Source organism: Amblyomma maculatum, chromosome 10 (assembly GCF_055883805.1).
Source record: "Amblyomma maculatum isolate TAMU_Amacu chromosome 10, ASM5588380v1, whole genome shotgun sequence".
In the NCBI taxonomy this organism is placed as follows: domain Eukaryota; kingdom Metazoa; phylum Arthropoda; class Arachnida; order Ixodida; family Ixodidae; genus Amblyomma; species Amblyomma maculatum.
The window spans coordinates 27,248,811-27,267,620 of record NC_139353.1 but is presented as its reverse complement, the minus strand read 5'-3'; the positions used below and the strand labels follow the sequence as shown (position 1 = coordinate 27,267,620).

The 18,810-nt window shown below is 42.5% G+C and overlaps 1 protein-coding gene across 1 annotated transcript; it reads left to right on the top strand.

Moving 5' to 3' along the window:
- The first annotated feature begins 11,689 nt into the window (after window positions 1-11,689).
- LOC146175956 (U-scoloptoxin(18)-Er1a-like) lies at window positions 11,690-18,306 on the top strand. Its single transcript, XM_084580883.1, has 3 exons — window positions 11,690-12,085; window positions 15,496-15,676; window positions 18,084-18,306. The coding sequence occupies exons 1-3, from the start codon at window positions 11,921-11,923 to the stop codon at window positions 18,119-18,121; spliced, it is 384 nt and encodes a 127-aa protein (XP_084437009.1). The 5' UTR covers window positions 11,690-11,920; the 3' UTR covers window positions 18,122-18,306.
- The last annotated feature ends 504 nt before the right edge of the window (window positions 18,307-18,810 follow it).

The following is an 18,810-nucleotide window of genomic DNA, read 5'->3' as shown; positions in this document are numbered from 1 at the left end:
TTGTTTACTAGTTCGTAAAACTATTCAACATAAACTGTTCACTGCTCAGTTGTACTAAATGTTCCAATTAAATCCACGAGTAAAAATAAAATTCTTCGGTATTCAAACAAACATACAAACACGCCTTCCAGCACAGCTGGAGATGATCGGGCTATACCCGTACTTGGTAAGAGGCCAACGGCCGTTAAGAGTGCGTTCTAAAAAAAGTAAAACAGAAAGTATTAAAATGAGCTTAAATTAAAATGAGCTTCGGTGGGAAACAAGCCTAAAATTATACTTCTGAACAGTTCGCTAAATTTTGTGGGAACTTTCGGGGTTTGTTTACAGTGATAAATGCAGTGATAAAAAATTATAACAAGAATTATTTTGGTGGAGATGCTTTCGGCAGTCCTGTAACCTGTAAACGTCTTACAATTTGCAATACATTCGAGCAAGCAGTTGAAAGGTTTATCCTTTTAACAGAAGTGATACCTATCTCAGTAGTTCCGACGACAAGAACGAATTGTTGCTGTGACCACATCCAAAACTTAGTCAGAAAATTGCTGCGGTTCAAATATCCTTGAGCCAAGTTTCACGAGGGTTAGCCATCGACCGCAGTCGCTGCTTCCGCTTACTTTTAGCTCGCTCCGCACTTGGTAAGCTTCTCGGCAACCAGCTCGTTCGATGGTGTCCGCCACCTGTCTTCCATGGCTTTGGTCATGGTGTAGCGAGATGACGTATGTGTATGGCGTATTTAGCTAGGTCCCCGAAGACTACCATGATCACTGCAGCGGATGGCAGTGCTTTACAATTGGAACTTTCCGAAGACGACGATGTTTACTGCAGAGCGCGAGAGTGTGTTGCAGTTTTAGACGAGGCGGGATGGGCTGCTGCGGTAGCATAGTACTCTCATGTCTAGGGATGACGATGAAGACGACGATGTTTTCTGCACAGCTCGAGAGTTTGTCACAATTTCATTAGTCATTGACCTTCAGGTTTTTGTGCATTGGAGGAGTACAGCTAATTCTCTAAAAACAAATCTTGCCTCGTCGTGACGGCCATAGCAGAAGTGAAATATTGGCCTGAACATTCTGTGAGGATGATATTGAAGCGACCTATATCGTTTCTAGCGAGCTGAGAGACAATCATTAAAGCGTGAAGGACCCGATAGGTAGACAAGCTACTCTGCCTGCTGTTGGAATACAAGAGCGGAAGCTCTAGAACCCCAGCTACAAATCCGGGGACCTGTGCGCCATTTCCGCGTAACCTTGAAGCTCAGCCCCGCCTAGCGAAAAGTCTCCTTGGTATAGGGTGCCATAAAGAGCTGGTGTATGACCATGACCATTTATGACCGCATGACTAAATGCCAGCATTACTAATTGCACATCATAAATTCTTTAATTTAATTTCATTTAATTTGCAATGCCAGGTTAACTAAGGCAACGAAAGAGGGATAAGCATGGTAAATACAGGAGACTCAAATACCAAAGTTAAAATAAACATATATAAGAATTAAAGTTAAATAGTCTTGGAAAAGGAGAAATTCGTGTGCACAACGTTGTGTTCGAGGACAGGTGGCAAGATACCGGAGTTCTCGACAAAACAAAAATAATAAAATGAAGAAAAGGACGGGGAGTAAACTCGCCAATGCAATGACAATCTAGTTGAAAATTTTATGCGTCTACATCGAAGTTGGTTAATACGAAACAGCATGTTAGAAGCCCGAATAAAAACTACTGGAGATGCTTACAATTTTCTAAGATTATAAAGGCGAAAGCCTAGTTTGAGGTTTGATAGGTTTTTTGGCTTATTTGTTTCATAGCGTATGACATGAAACTGTCCCAGTACATACTTTAATCATCTCTGCACGTATCTTCCAGATCCACTATCTAGACGGCGTTACGACCAGCAGCATTCGTCTTAATTGAATAATGTATATTCACTCACTCGAGCTACTCAAGCCATTCCTCCAGGGCGTACTTTCTCGGTCTTCGAAGCCCGCAAATACGGCCTATAGTGCGTCGTAACCTTTAGCTTTATGGAATGTAGGAAATTGTTTTGTGCACTCTAACAGGCAAAGAAAATGCATGCTTAGCAACGTTCTGAGATACGTTAAGTTGGTCACCGCAAGGTTAGCTGGACAGTGTTTCAAGATCCCGTCTAGCTACTGTCGCCCCAAAAAGTGAGCTAGAGAAGTTGTGGGACTTGGGAAGTACGGCGCCGAAAACTGCACAGAATTAAGAAGTTTGTGAATAAAGCCTAAGTTTAAGATATATGACTGTCGACGATGCTCACTGACAGCTTTATGGCTAAGCACCCATGCTCGCATGGGCCCCTTGGCGCTTCGACAGTCTCCATTCGAACGGTTGTCAATTGCATTTGCTAACCGGGCGAATAGAGGGTATCTTAGACCGGTGGGATAATTGAGGAGGATAAAAATTCATTAAAGCATATGAAGAACTCTTACATGGTATTTGCGTGTGTCAAGTTACATAAGAATATTGTGATGCAAACAGGCTGTGTTAAACTTTGTTTTCCAGAAATGAGGAGTACAGATTATTGTATTCTTCATAGGATCAGTGAGTTATACTAACATTCAGTTGAAATAAAGACGGAATAGACATGGGAAGACTAAGAATTGCGAATGCAAGCTCATTGCCAAGTATGACTGACAGAATTTAAAGGAAAAGCCAGCGTAGCAGTGGGTGGCCGGAAGGTTTGTGAGCGATTTAAATTAGGAAGTTTGCGGTGATTCAGTTTCTACAGGAGCCTTAGGATCGGGTGAAGAGGAGCGATATGGGAGATGTTTTCTCTAAAGCGGCTATAGTCAAGGTGATGATGGTGATAAATGCTGTAAACATCAATAGGAAGTAAAATAACTTTTTACTTTCGACGATGCAAATTTGTAGGAACAGATGTACGGCAGCGAGGAGACAGCCATAATTTAAACAAAGAAGTCAAAAAGTTGCCAAACATGTAGCAACTCTGTGTTGAAAATAATTACAGAAATATGCTATTCCTTCCTTATTCGGAGCTTATAGATTGCTTATAAACTTATGAGCAATCGGTCTAGCTACTCTTATTTAGAAATTAAAATATAATAAATACCTCATAAGGCGGTTGTGTTACGAATTTATTTTTGCCTTTTCCTCATAGCGTCTTTCACAACTGGAATGTCGTCTCGAACACTTGCTCAATCGAATATTGACGATCACTTGAAACATATAAGTCTTTTTACCCTTTCTACAAAACAGAAAAAGCAAGAAGCAATTTTCCCCCCTTGTTAGTTTTTCCCGATCAATCCGGTATGTGCTTCCAAACGACTTGTTCGTGCGTCTCTCATAGCCTGAGTCGCTTTGGGATGTAAAATCCCACAAACCAAACCAAGCCTATTCAATACAATTTCAGTGTAGTGGTCTACGGCACATTACGTTATAGATGAGTGAATGTGTGATATATCGTTCCGTTCATCTTTGCTTTCAAACAGCTCATATCGATGCCTTCGCAGAGTTCTTCAGTCGTTCTTTAAGTGCGCAAACTCCCATGCCAATACCTTATAGCTTGCGTCTCTATATATCCTACACATCAGTTTGGCCATCAGGAAGACTAGAATAAGCAAACAGGTCGACTACAAGGCCTACATCCTTTATCACAGGCTGGCGCATTTTGGCATAGCAAACTTATATGAGATTCCCGACATGTGAAATAGACGTGCCCTTTTGCGAAAACCATCGCCTTCTAGAGTTTTCCTCGGGATCGTTTAATAATAATAACAAAAAGTGTCACCCAATTATGGTACATTTTTGGATTGTGGCAGTGTGCGAATATTCAAAATTTTGAATAGCATTAAAATACGTTTGTTATTCGATCATATCTGATTCGGAAAACATAAATTTGAATTTTCTCGAATATTCGAACATTACCGAATACACCAAGTATTTACGAATATTCGAACACTACCGGTTGTTCTAAGGTATTTAGTTCGGCCTTCAGTGAATCGCAAAATGCTTGAATTAATCGAAAGTTCGAATTGTTCAATGGGCCTAACGAAAGATGCCGAAAACATTTGTAATCCCAGTAATCTTAACTAATGAACACCAGTAGAAAGGTTGTCTGCATTGACGAAACCCGATTAAGAACGGCAGTTTATCTCCGGTTTCGTCAAGTGTTTTGCCCTCCCCACACTTCTGCTTCCCTTTCCGTAGTGCGACGCAGTAAAGCAGTAGTGACAAGACACAAAACAGTCCCATCGCGTTTTGAGGGTGCTTCACTGCATATACTCCGCGATGAAGCTTTACGGCAAAGCGCTCAGTGCAGTGGTGTTCGTAACCAGTGCGCCAGCAACAGCGTACTGGATGCAGCCTGTGGGGGAACATGAAGGATATATGCGCAGGCGTTATAATACCGTGACCACAGGCGTTATAATACTAAGCAAAGGCAGCTGACCTTAAGCAAGAATATTTTCTTTGTCGATTCCGCAGGCATGGACATAAATATTTCTCTATGAATCCTGTTTGATGGCTTACAGTAGTCATTTGATTGCGGCTATCTCGCTGCACACGTTACCTCAGGCAGGATACAGCTCTTGTCGGGTACCGGGGGATATGCTATGAATGCAACGTAAGCAACATCGATCTAAATTTTCTTCTCAAACATCAGTCAAGAATAGGGAGGAAGCATTTTGTTCCCGAGCATTATGGTGTCGCCGCTCTGGCAGACAAGGACTAAAGGACGAGAGACACACACACAACTGCGCTATGTGTCTGTCGTCCTTTCGTACATGTCTGCCAGCGCTGCGACACAATAATGCTCGACAACCACCAGCTAGCCCAGCAGCATATCCTAAATTTTATCCCGGTACGAAGGCCAATGAAGATGTCCATCCTACATGTTATAAACCGACACTCGAACAAATCTCTAGCTAGCAATTTTTAATGATGTAGGTATTTTAATAATATAGGCGATCGCTATATTGTTGCAAACTTTCTTGAAAAAAAAAAAAAAAGATCGTTCAGAGCTTCTGCCTCACTCTATGCTTACTCTAAAATATGTCTGTTGTACTAGCCACGATTCGCTGCCATTCGATAGCAAACATATGCTGATTTCAGAAAGTGGCCCATGGGGAAGGCTGTCTGCTGCAGAACCAGAGTCGTCCCGAAGCATGCTATTGAGCCCGTCGTACATGCTCTAAATTAACAGCTGGCAAACGTTTGTGGCGCGCCAGGAAATAAAGAAAAAAGGAAAAAAGATGTCCCAAAGGATTATCACCCGTCTAGTTTAATGTAAAAATGTATTGAATGGTGGAAGTGTGTGAATGAAACTTAATACAGCCTTAGTTCAGCTGGAATGAGCTGTGCGCCAACTTGGGACGTTTCATTTCACCTGAGCCAGATGTTAATGATTGACTGCTTTCTTCATTTGCCTGCTATTATCTTTATGTCCAACAGCTCCGCCAATGAACATTTTTTATACCTGAATAAACACGCCAGAGTTAGCTGTTTCGTAATATAAATTTCTTGTCTTGAATGAGCAGCACAAAAGCCGCATCATGTGCCGTGTTTTAGCGTAATATATGTAGCACGATTAAATACAACCACGAAAATTAATTAATGAAACCTCTGCTGAGCACATGAAGGAAAAAAACGACTTCGAAACTCAGCAGATTTGAACTAAGGAATTTCTTGTGGGAAGCGGGTACGGAGCTCCATAGCTATCACCGCAGCCAATCACCGTATCATCGCTCATCGCATGCACCAACTTTCACCAACGCGGAAAATTAGTCGTCCGTGCTACTCAATCAGTTTAACTACGTTAACATCGTACCATTTTGGTGTTGCTGCTGTCCTGCACTCAGCCTCAGGACGTCGGGAGTATTGATCAGCACTTTTTCACTCTGACGTCGAAATATATGTCATCTTCCGGTGGTAGCTTTCTCGGCTATTTCAACGTCTGACTGACGTTGATTCGAACTAATGATTCCACTTCTATCACGCGATTTCCCTGGCGAGATTCTTTGCCCCTCTTTCGTACAGAATTGTTCTTTGTCCTCTAACCCTTCTCATTTCACTGCAATTGTGATGACATACTCTGCGCACAAACTCCTTCGAACATAGACATTTAATGCTTACGCATTAAAACCATTTCAGAGATGGCTAAGTATAGTCTATGGCCATGACAAAGTAGTACGTGCCCTCTTTGGTTCAGAAGTAACTCAAATCTTAAATGAAGCTCTGGTATATACGAATATCTGTTTGGATTGGATATCACACAGACGCAGAATTTTGGCTTTATAAGGCGTTGGTTTAATCGTACATTTCGTGGTTCCTCCAGGATGATGATCGCCAGAAACTTCCGCAAACGGTAGCTTAAATGAGCCTTTGCCCCTGGGAAGAAATTGCGTACGTCGCATTTAAGAAGTGCGTCCCACTTGACCTTTTCATCTGTGCGTGCATCCGTCTCCATAGTATGGCTTATGAGTTATTGTTATGAGGGATTGCAAACGCATATATTCGGTACTTGAAACTTAGCTTTAAAGACGCTAAAAGACAAGTTGAGACACGAGTATAGAAGTATATGTAGCTGCGATGGTAATCCTTCCTATTTAAATACTACCTCCTTCTCATTAGGAAATGTAAACTATACCTCGAACATTGCTCTGATGACGCCGTCTTGTAATTACCGCATTTACAGTATCCTAACGCGACCTTTTATTCCAGCGATCGTCGCGTTAACAAAGAAAGCACTTCGCGGTATTAAGGCAATTTGTTTTTCACTGCTCATCAAGGTAGCTTTCCCGCTAGACTGGTTAGTCATGAGAAGAAGCCAACTTTAGGCAACGCACCGTAAAACAAGGCCAGGTAAAAAAAGAAAGCCGAGAGGAAAGGCTGAAATCTGGTATGTGCAGCATTGGACGACGGAGTGGTGGCAGCAGCAGGCTTCCCATCGACAACAAATTTGGACGCGCCAGGCAAACATGAAGCTTCACGCTGTGTTAGATCAGATCAGGGCATAGTTAAAGCTGTGATTTCGCATTATATTCCCGAGCAAGCTTTGAATTTCTTTCCGGGCTTTAAGTAGTAGCAAAATATTTCCCTCTTCTTCCGGGCCAGAGTTCCTGCCTCGCGTTGTGTAAATACGGTATGTCCTGGTTTTTGAGTTGCAAGTCCGTCGAAACAGATTTGCCGCTTTTAAGGTTTGAGTTATTTATATGGGTGGTAGCATGTACACATGTGCAGTGTGCGTATGTCTAATCATGATACCCCATGATTCTCCATGGTTGTCATGACTCACTTTCTAGGTCGTGCTTATATCTATCAGCAATTTTCTTGTCCTCCTGGAAACGCAGCTGGACATCGATTTATTTTCGGGGCCGTAAATTGATGTTCGAATTCTGGTCAAAGTTTAACACTTGACTGGTCTTTGCTTTAAATCTGCAAAGATTGTTTTTCGCTGTGTCGGCCAGCTGAAGATTAGAACCTGGAGCTTCGTTTGCAAAAGCGGCAGGAAAGGTTTTCTGGTAAACTTTTGTTAGAATTGTTCGTACAGTGTCACAGGGTTTAAACTTCATGCTCACATTTCATTTTCAGTCACTAACTGTGTTGTATATCGACTGGGCATTCCCTTTCTGGTTAGTTCGCTAAATTATTTTTGAAAGTTACACTGAAACATATTGCGATTATAGGTCTTGCAGCACCTACGAAAAGGGCACTTAAACTGAGGACAATGCATAGACCTATGGAACACAGAATGGTTGTATCAATAACAAACATATAGGAATTGTGCAGAGTGGGTGAGGAAGCAAACTGGAGTTGCATTCTAGTCGAAATCATGAAGAATAAATGGACATGAACAGCAAATATAAAACAAAGGGAGGATAACGGATGATCGGTAAGGGAAAAAAAATATTGGATTCCAAAAGAAGGTTAGCGTAATAAAGGCCGATGGAAGGATAGGTGGATAGATGAGATTAGGAAGCTTGTGGAGTCAAGTGGATGCAGCTAGCACAGGACCGGGTCAATTGGAAGGATATGGGAGATCAAGCTTTTGCTCTGCAGTGCGCATAGACAACTCGATGATGATGATGTGTCTAAGGGTTACCTACAGTCGTGATTACGAGTACGCGGTGTAGAGGTATACTTTTCTGACTCTTCCACAAGTTCCTACATGTTGCCACCTAGTAAACACTTTTCTGACGTAGGCTATCAGTAGTGACAATGACGTGGCAAGACAGCGATGGTGGCGCACATTGTAGCACAGAAAGCTCGTCATAAGATTGTGTTAAAGTATATACACGCCGCGCTTACAATATTCCTAAGTTGCCTTATGAATATTGTTAAAACTGAAAACTCAGCCAATTGATTTCCTATGCAAGATTTGAATACCAGCTCATAGTGCTATTATTTTAAAAGCTAATTTTAGGCACCCACCGGAAGTGGATATCACTGCACAAAATTTATGCTTGAATATTACACATTTGTCTCATGATTATTTTTAAAGCGAAGCCTATTGGCTTCCTATGTTAGATTTAAATTTTGAGTGCGAGCGCATAAAAACTTTTAAATCAAATTTTAGACATCCATCAGAAGCTTAGGCGGTTGGATAAATAATATCTTAATATATTTCACAGTTGGCTCAAAGTTAGGAAAAATGCATTGTATTGGCTTTTTACTAAAGATTTATATTCTGGCTGGGAGAGGGGAGAACGCTTTAAAGGGAATTTTAGGTACCCATCAGAAGACTAGACAACAGCTATAAACGTGTGCAGAACAACATATACATTATATAGCACAGTTATGTCACATATAAAAGATGTCCCAAAATCCTTGACATACGTTTACGATTTCAGTGGGTCAGCCTTCAGTCCAATGATCGCATATGATCCCACAGCAACTGCCTGACACTGTGTTATAATTGTGATCGTCGACGCATTGTGGCACCAAATTCCTTACGTAATATTATCTGTCCACTTCCAAATTCATTGTTGGCCGAATAAGGGCTGAGGGCAATTGGCTCAGACGTTCAGACGTTCAGTGATGGTTTGATCATGGTCGTTATCGCAGGAGGCATTGAATTCGCCTGCAGGCGTCGGAATATCTTCAACGACGGAGAAGATGCCACCAGCACGTACATGTCACTGTTCAACCCAGGATGGGCTGGACTGACTTTTCTTGGCTATAGTCGATCCCTCGGACGGGGTTATGTTATTGAGAGAGTTAAGTTCGCGGCTAGAATACCATCGCGGCGAGTGGACGGGTTTGGCGCGCATATTGGCGATGAAAGACCTGGGTGCAAGTCCGGGAGTTTGTGCTTCACTGTAAACTGTAAACTAGTTAGCAAAAGGGTACATCAGTTAGAGTGTGTGGGAACCTACGCGAGCAAAACAGAAAACCAACCTAGTACTTCCTAATAGAGTTCAGCTACTTGGTTCTTTGATGTTTCAGTTTATGCAACGGTATAGAAGTCTGTCAGGCCAGTTAAACGAATTCCGGCTTCCGTAAGTTTCATGATGCTTTGAGGCCAATAAACATGGCCGACACTGGTTGTTTCATTGAGTAAGTGACGTCATGGGACCATCTGACATGGCAGAGGCGGCCATAACAGGCGGCCATAACGTGGTGGCGGGCTCAGCGCCAATCCCTAGCTTCGCTGGGATGCGTCCATGTTAAAGTTAGTCTTTAATATCGGGTTAAGGAGCCGGAAGCATGCAACTGGACCACGGGAGAAGAAAAAAAAGATGAGGCGCCTTTGCTTCGTATGTTTTAAAGCAGAACGTGAGTGCTTCCCTTCGCATTTTGGTCATTAATGCCTCTCTACACATAGGCGGATACGCTGCTAGCGCATCGAAAGCCAGGACGACCAGACGATCTCGCGTCGCCTTGAGATGCCGCCTATAATGATAGATGAGTCCGAAATGTAGTGCGCCGATTGAGAAAAAAAAAAAAAGAATGCCTGGCTGTAGAGAGCATGGGTGCCGCTTGGTCTCGATAAAATATGAATCAGGTATCACGTTGCATGCGCAAGTGTATACTGAATAATCTACCCGGCCTGCTCTGTCAACAACATAGCCGATTTGGGTGACGATGCAGAAGGGAATTCAAGCAGCCTTTGCGATAACACGGAATTACCGGCATTGTTTTTCTTGTGTAGCTCAGATACCGGAGATTTCTCCAAGTTTTCGGTCTTTATCAAAAAGCATGAATCTCGCCGTGCACTACAGAGTGCGACTTCAGCTCTGGGGAGAGAGCAGTGTACTATAAAAAAAGCTGGGTGCTGCGGCTGCAGTTGAAGACAGATTTAACTACTCAGTATTTAAGTTTGTACTGCTGGCTTCGTGTTTGGTGCTCTTGGTTTAGTATTGTACAGATAGTGCTATGCCTGACACGGCATCTTGGAATCATTTTTGCCGAAACCTGGTTTTCATCTAATCTCTGAAACGGGGCTCCTTCCAGCACTCCTGGAATGCCTAAAACTTAAAAATGGTAAGTACGAGACATTTAGTCAACCACAAAATTTTGAGTGCTAGAGATGTGCAACGAGCTCCGTTACTGGGCTTAGAATAAAATTCCCCGGGCTGTATATTTAGAAGACACTGTATACGGATATATTTGGTTCAAATTCCTGAAAGTGAGCAAACCTCCACCTTGAATAGCTCATGTGTGCTATACGCAGATTAATCTTGTGGTACCACGCTGAATTAAGTACGCAAAACGACTGCGTCAAAGATGCAATACGAAAGTCGGTAAAACGTGCGCTCCATAGGTATTAGTAAGTGGCTAGTAGTATTATAGAACAATTACATGTATGGTGTTAATTGAAGTGGCGCTGGCCTCGGCTGCGGATGAATTTGGTGTGATGTATCTTGAATGCAAGCCTTTCATTGCGTGTCCAAGAGCCGCTTGATGACGGTACCCAACCTTCGTGTTGTGCGGCTACTTATGTGTTTTCTATCATCTTTTTGGATGGGTTTGTAAAATGTTATCGGATGCATTTCAGCCTTTAGTGCCATTGTGTAGGCCGCGAGAGGCTTTTCTAAAGAAAGCCTGGGGGAACACTTAAGATCAGGCTGTAAGTGAGTGATGTGGCAGTGTTAATGACTCCTGTTTCCGCCTCCCCTCGCTTGCGAACATGGAATATGCTCCTTTGTCACTAATCCTTTAATCTGGGCCTGTAATATCTCTCCCATGTCATATAGAGTACAGTAGTCAGCTACCACAATGTGAAAGGCCAGATGACTTAGTCACGAAGCCCCGTTTTAGTCAAGCCGTACCAAAGAGCTTGGGTCCGGAGTTGCTGTCGGAGGAATCCGTTCGCACCTCACTCACCTAACGCAAAGGCAAACCCAATTTGGCAGGCCCTGGCAACTAGGCCATATGTCATTTGGTATTGTGACGTCTTGCAACCAGAGAACCAATCAGGGCACAGTTAAGTTATTTGCTAACTACCCCCTAACTGCCAGAGGGATTCCCGTGGTGTCTCGCCCGCAATGGTTTCTCGACAGCGGCACGTCAGACTCTAGGTTTTTTGAGTAATGAGGCCTTGGCTGTTGCGTTAAAAGGAGCGTTTAGAATTCCGAAAGCCTTAAATTTGCCCTCTAAGCTGCCACGCAGCCTGAAGTGAGCAGCTGCTTGTCGCGAACTATGCCTTTATGCATGTATGCACAGACGGAATGACGTCCCCGCCTAATCCGCATTTAAAATCATAGTGAGGCAAGTAGTAAACTCGAACACATCTTTAAACCAGAAGGCAGTACCTAATAATATTGAAATTGCTTAAAATTTGCCGCGTGGAGCTATCAGCAAATAAAAGCTGACTGAGCAGAGAATATCGAAAGCGGTTTGAACGCGTCGGTAGATATTTATAGGGAAGATATAGTTTTACTGCTACCATTTATAATACGCGCCTTGCCTTTGAGCCCTTTGCACCTAGAGTAGTTTGTATAGGAATGCTATCTTCGCACGTAAGCTTTTTTCTGCTCATCTGCGCCCTTTTTGTGCACGAGACTGTAGCATGGATGGACGATATGATAGAGCAAAGGCCCATAGATTTGTCGCCACCACCCAGGAACGGACATGCGGGGCAAGGAAGTAGGAGGAAACCTGGAAAGTACGTAAGTACCAATTATGAAGGCTTTAGCGAAATAGAGAGATCGCTCTGCCTTACAGTCAAGTCGTGTAATCAGTTGGTTGCGCTAATGTGTTCCTTTCAGTGCAGTACTAAATCGTAGGACTAAATCGCAAAAAGAGTAATTGATTGACAGAAATTTACACCCAGAGGGCGGGTGCCAAGTGGTAGCCAACAAAACTAATGAAATATTTTTGATTACAGTAAACAATATAGAGGGCCCTCAAAGCTGCCTACATAGTGCATACGAAAACGTGTGGTTTAGGAAGTTGATTAGGGAGGAATAAGAGGTAGATTAAGGTGCTTTAGGATACGGTGCTTTAGGAGGCGGATTCATACCCAGTCATGTTTATATACCGGAGTAAGGGTCTAATGGACTCCTGCGACCATGACCGTGTCCCGATTGCGTTACAATGATTTTCGAAATCTCACTGCTGCCACCGCCGTCGGGGTTCGTTGGTAACGAGAAATATAATGGTTTTTCCACGAAAGACAGCTACATGCGGGTGAGTTGGTACAAAATTGCGGAGGCTGAGGTGGTACAGAACAAAGCTTTTGAAAATAATGCCAGATGGCTTTTATACGAAAAAAGGATTGGAATTGGACTGAATGGAATCGGTGCGTGAACGTAAGATGAACGATAGAAGTGCAGGATTGTTCTGCTAAATGCCACTCTAAGCAGCTCGTGGACGAATCAAGGAATCTCGTTAGGGTGACCATTTGCTCGCCTCACATATCCACAGAGCAACTTATTTCAGAGAACCGCGAACGATTGCTGAAGATGCTTGTTTATTCGTAATAATAACCCTATAATAACGAGTGGTATGTATTGCTGTAGCACACATTAATTTCTCGGTGTTTTTCGAATTTCAATGTTGTTAATACAGTGAACCCATGAAATTCGTCCATGCCCTTATTAAGCTCTTCGTGTACACAACCTTTACCGAATTTTCCCCGAATTTTTCATGTAACCGCTTCAGCAAAAAAATCTCCAATCCTTTCGTAAGGATGCTTCGTCGCGGCTTTGCAGTGAGCCGACATTTGCTACAAGAGGAACTTTGATATTAAAGGTAATCAAGAGGCCCCTGGAGCCGCCAGCCACCAGTTTGATGCCTGTATACGCATCCTAACTTATGAAGTTGCCAGTGACTGTTGTGACTGCCTTTATTCCACATTAAGTGTGTTTATGCTTTCTTGCAGCCTAACCTTGAGAATGTTATACAGCTTTGTACAAAATTGTTGCAACGGAAATGAAACATTCTGTTATGACGTGTCTGCCAAATGGAAAGTGATTTACCGGTTATGGCCACAACTGTCTGAGAACATTCTTACGTTACGTAAAGCGTCAAGTCTGCTAAATTCCACGTATTCAACAAAGCTCCTATGAAAATCGTTTTACGAAAACTAGAAAACGCGCACGAGGAATAGGTACTCTATCAATCCTCTCTTCAAGGGAAATATTTTCAAGCAAACGTCATCAACAGGAAATATATCGGCGATTGAAAATGTCGCTCTTTCTCTCCTCCCTCATTTCAGCTTACAACAGCGCGCAAGAAAAATTAAAAATACAAGCTGCAATGGCGCTCCTCCGCGCTCAGTTCAGTTCATCTCATTTGGGACAGTCCAATGAGTGGGCGTATCCAGCAAGCCCCGATAGCGTCATCGGGAAATTTCGCGTGCGAGGACGTGTCTCTTATAATTGGTCGGGAGTAGTCGCAAGGAGCACTTTTTAAAAATAATCTTTAAATTACACGGCTCCACGCAAAGCTCTTAAATTTGACTTCAGTACTCACCAAGACCACCTTTATGGATTTCTTACATTAGAAGATTACCGCAAGTAGCATTGTGGGGGTCTTTTAGGCTAGTTAGCATAAAAAAAAATATGAAAATGTGGAGCTTGGAATGACGTATATGTGCATATGACAAAAGCTAACAACCAGTGAAACTAAGCAATGTGCAGCTGATTTTCATAAGCTACAATATTGAACAGATATTTATGAGCTTAAAAATACTTAAGTATTTTTAAGCTCATAAATAGGGCTATGCTTAGTGGCTTACCGCATCAATCAGCACGAGCTGTGTTACATTTGCAGGCGTAATTTGCTGAATGATAGAAGGCTTTTGATATTTACAGGCAACGTTGGCGCAAGGCTTTTTGATATTCGTCCCTACTCTTTGCTACATCAATGTCGTAAAGCGATACAAAAAGTCAGCGCCTGCAGTACGGGACGGCTGCCCGAGCGGATCGGGTTACGGGCTCGACCAATGGACGCCCCCGGTGCGGCTGATTTCCTATTCCCTTCTCTCCTAGAAGACAATTTCAGTAAATGAGCAATTACCAACAAATCATACAACGGAAAACAGCCATGCGGCTACTAAGGAAACTTAGAGCTTTATCAAAAACTTAGTAGTTAAGAAAGCTGCACATCTTTCGTTGTAGCCACGTGATTCTCTTTGGCTGGATGATAATGAGAAATAAATGCTTTATTACAAATCTGCTCCACCTCGGAGGTCTCCCATAAAACATATCTCTGTGCGCACTAGGCATTTTGTTTTGCGAAGCTGCCATACTTTCAGAGTTTGCCTTCCTCGTGCAAGTGCGTGCCTGAATTGGTTTGTTAGTGATCAAAACAAATTAGCACAAAACAGGGCGGACACAAAAGAGACTGACTTGGCGACAAATGGAAGTTGAAGATGACGCGATTAAGTGGCTGTTTAACATGTGCCATGTCAGGCGGCAGCTTGTGTTGAATGTGTCACCCTTTTTTGTTAAGATAAAAAGCGTCTACTGGAGGCATTACATTTGATTGAACACTTTTGCGTGTTTTCAGGCGAGGCTCTGAATTTAGACAAACCCAGGGTATTCTGGTTGGGTCCTTTAGGTACGAAGGAATACTCTGCACCAATCGTGCAACAGTGGAGCATATTGTGATTCAGAAATCTTGGCTATGAGGTGGGAAACTCGGGCTTAGATAGATATAGACCTTTCGATGTTTGCTCTCGCTCAATTAAATCTGCCAAATATTATGAAAACAGCCATGAATATTCTCAATTTTTCAAGCAACTGAAAAAAGACACATATCTTCTATCTCGAAACTAATTAAATAAATTGTTACCAGATGTCTTTTAGAGGCCTCTTTATAGGTAATATTCGGGGTTATAATAGCAGCTAAATTTGTCAAAATTCTGAGCTATCATCGTGCAGTGTTGCTTAACTTGGGGTCGGCAAAATTCACACTTAGAGGTGTATTTATTGCTGTTTAAGGAGATTGCAATGCGTAACGTATACACCAACTTGCATTGTAGCGTTATCATTGTTTTATTGAAATGCTGTTTTCCATAGAGTTCTCTGAGCTGACTTTTTAGCAATAAGCTGATTTATGTTTACCCTTGCAGAGCAAAGATATCGACGAAACCTGCACTAACAACAGTCAATGCAAAAGCGGGCTGTGCTGCGTTCTGAGAAGCAGCGGGAAGGTTTGCCGGCCAAAAGCACGAACTGGGAACCCCTGCAGTGATGGGCAAGTGAAAGGAGGATACTACCCCAACCACTGCCCTTGTGCACAAGGAGGAGAAGGTAAGAATGGTTAGAAAAGCCGTCGATGTTTTCTAAACCATCAGTTTTCTTTTCGTAAGGCTAAAATTTAAGGTAAATATGTTCATTAGAAATTTCAGAATTGCAGATAAACTATATATAGATATTGCATGTTGAGTACAAAATGAAAAATATTGGCCTTGCTACTGTAGTGGTCTTTATGTAGCAATGTGTTGACATAAGTTATTCCGCTTAGCTATAGTCGGCAACAGCCCAGGTGTATCTCCTTTTTCTTGGATCTGTGGTTTTGAAAGCCAGCGGAAGGTCGCTGCTTTCTACATCACGCGCTTCAGCGTACCTCGATACCCTGGGACTTTGCACAGAAGGCGGTGGTGGAGGATTTAGCTTATCGGGCAAAGCAATGCAAAGAACGGCACAAAGTTGCTGCTAAAGGCAACCAATGTGTACCCCACGTTATCCATATCATTCGAATGCCTCTTTTTCTATCATGCTTCATCAGGAAAAAGAACATATTAGTTTTTTCATCCAGTTATTTTTAATATGGCTCACGAAGAGGCATAGGCCAATATTGCAAGGGTGAATAATGTCACAATTTCAAGTCGATACAATTTAGGAATGTTTATGGAGTGGACATTCGTAATTCTAAGCAGAAAAAAGTGCATTACTGACATTCGTGCTTGAAGCACAAATGCACAGGAATGTCATAGACCTACTACAAAGCCTGATGACTCGGGTTTGTTCACGGATACAGCTTCCGTGTATTGATGGAGGCGAGAGGCAAGAAGTCCGAATAGTATGCGATGCCAGGGCGGTTTAAGAACCCCAGGTAGCTGCAATTATTCGCGGCTCTCCACTACGGCATCTCACATTGAATCTGTTGCTTATGATTGTTAAATCACATAAATAAAACAAATAATTGGATATTCAAACATAAGCGCAACCATTGATATAAATGCGGTTGCCATGAACATACACTGCAAGAGGGAGTGCAATACTACAGGAATACGATAATATGTCTCCGTTTCTATGCCTTTGATATACCGCAGATTAGGTTCGTATTTACTTCACACATGCACTTTTTTCTCACTCTCACATTTGCAGTAGACTTATTCGGTTGCTTATTCTGTTATTTGCTTCTGATCCTTTCCGCTTTTCGTTGCATCTGTTTATTTTGCTTCGCGTGTTTCCCCGTGTGACACAAGCTTTGAGCCAACGCAAGCCTTCTCATTTTCTTCATCCTCCCAATCCTTCGTGATTCCCAAACAACACCAGAGTGCCACCACTTCTCTTGCTGTAAACATATATACTTTAATATATCATTCCTTTTCTTCAGCCTTGCTTCGTCTTCTTGCAATTTGGGCTCTTAGATAAAGCGCCCTCTTTCTGGTTCTCCGAGGGCCAGCGTGCTATCTTCTCCATTCTCATTTCCGTTCCAAACCAATTCATTCATTAATCCATTTATTCGTAACAAATTGCTTAATTTAGCAATGAGCCCGGCTTGCTGCTTCTGCAGGGAAGTATAGCATCATTAAATTACACATTTTGGATTGTTGGGCTCATCTACCTACCAGAGAACTTATGACTAATCCCTCACTTAAAAAGTGGAATGAAGTAAAGGCCAGCAGCGACACAGACATCTAATCCGAAGCCGTGGCTGGGGTCTGTGTTGCCCGGGATGTTGATGGTGTCGGAGGCACGTACTGACCACTTTGCCTACCTTTACGTTTACTTTCCATAATAAACTTGTACTTGACTTATAGTCGTCTTTCTTGCTACTGTTAAGAACATCCTCTTCCCTTCTTCCCTCTTCCTCTTATCCTGGAGTTCTTCGTCCTTACAATTTCTGTGGCGTTCCCTGATTTTGCGGCGCGACATCTCTAGCACCCCTAGAAATTTATACCCCCGCACCACCTCCTGTCTTGCACTTCTGGTTTCAAAAATTTCCAAAATGCTTGAGCACTTCTGACTTCGAGCAATTTGAGAGACGGAATAAGCAAATGATAGGTGAGAGCAATTTCATTTCTGAAGTAAAACTTCCGGGTTGTAGACTTTCAGCCCTTATGTCTGTACCTTAATGCCTATGAGGCAAAACGCTAAGCTCTAGAGTTCCGTATACCAAGAAGCTATTTCTTTAGGATTTTTTTCGCTTTATTCTGTTAACTTCATGTGCTGCATAATCACTTGACAGAGAGCTGCAACATAGCAATACTAATATGTAGCAATACATATAGGCCACATTGCTCTTGAAATATTTATTATCCTCTTCTGCGCCTGCACAAGTTTTCAACTTCCGCAAGTTTGGTCGGCAGAGGTGATGTTCTGAACATTGATTTGGTCATCTTTCCTCTGCTCTGTTTCCGTGCTGGAAACACTGTATTCGTTTTATTCATGCATGTTAAACTAACGTGATTTCGTTTTTCTTTTACAGATCAGTGTTTGGGTAAAGTATGCCGCAGGACGTTTTGAAGATTAGTTTCATTCTGCGGAGCCGGAGGCGCGCAAGAATTAAAACAGATCTCAGAGTGAACCCATTTGTATTGATGACGAGAACAAGATTGAAATTGTTTTGTTTCGGTGTTACGTTTTGCTATGAAATTCATTCTTTACTGCACTTTATATTTGCCTAAAATAAGGATTAAACGGGCTGAATAGTGTATACGGCTCTAATAGTCTGGCCACTAGGTGACAGCTGCGCGGGCATAATCATTATCAGTATTCTGTTAATGATGTAGTTCACCTACTATCGTACCGCCTTCATCGCACATAATAGTGCAGACATATCTCGGGAGCCAGCCTGCGCCGACTTTTTCACCCCTTTCACTGGATATGCCGGCCGGCTCATACATAGACTGCCTTGGTGAAGACTGCCATGGTTTGTCCTTCTTCACAATGGCGAACTTCTCGTTTATATCAACATTAACGTCCCACTTACGTGATTTCAGGAATCACGGATTTCAAAGCACACTCGACAGATTTCTTATTCAACGAGCTAGATGACAGCCACAGAGGCACAATGATTATGTGATGCTTGTTTATTATGTAGGCATGTGACCTTGCCAATACTCTGATTCATTCCGGCGACAATGTATGCTGCTGCTCTCTCGGCTGCACGGCCACTTCAATGGTCAATTATTTATGTTTATCTGTATTCCAAA

What these genes read in the sequence shown, in the direction of transcription:
- LOC146175956 (XM_084580883.1), top strand. Translation starts at nt 11,921, where the DNA reads ATGCTATCTTCGCACGTAAGCTTTTTTCTGCTCATCTGCGCCCTTTTT. An exon ending in GGAGGAAACCTGGAAAGTAC is followed by an intron (nt 12,086 to 15,495) that starts GTAAGTACCAAT and finishes TTACCCTTGCAG; the next exon opens with AGCAAAGATATCGACGAAAC. An exon ending in TTGTGCACAAGGAGGAGAAG is followed by an intron (nt 15,677 to 18,083) that starts GTAAGAATGGTT and finishes TTTCTTTTACAG; the next exon opens with ATCAGTGTTTGGGTAAAGTA.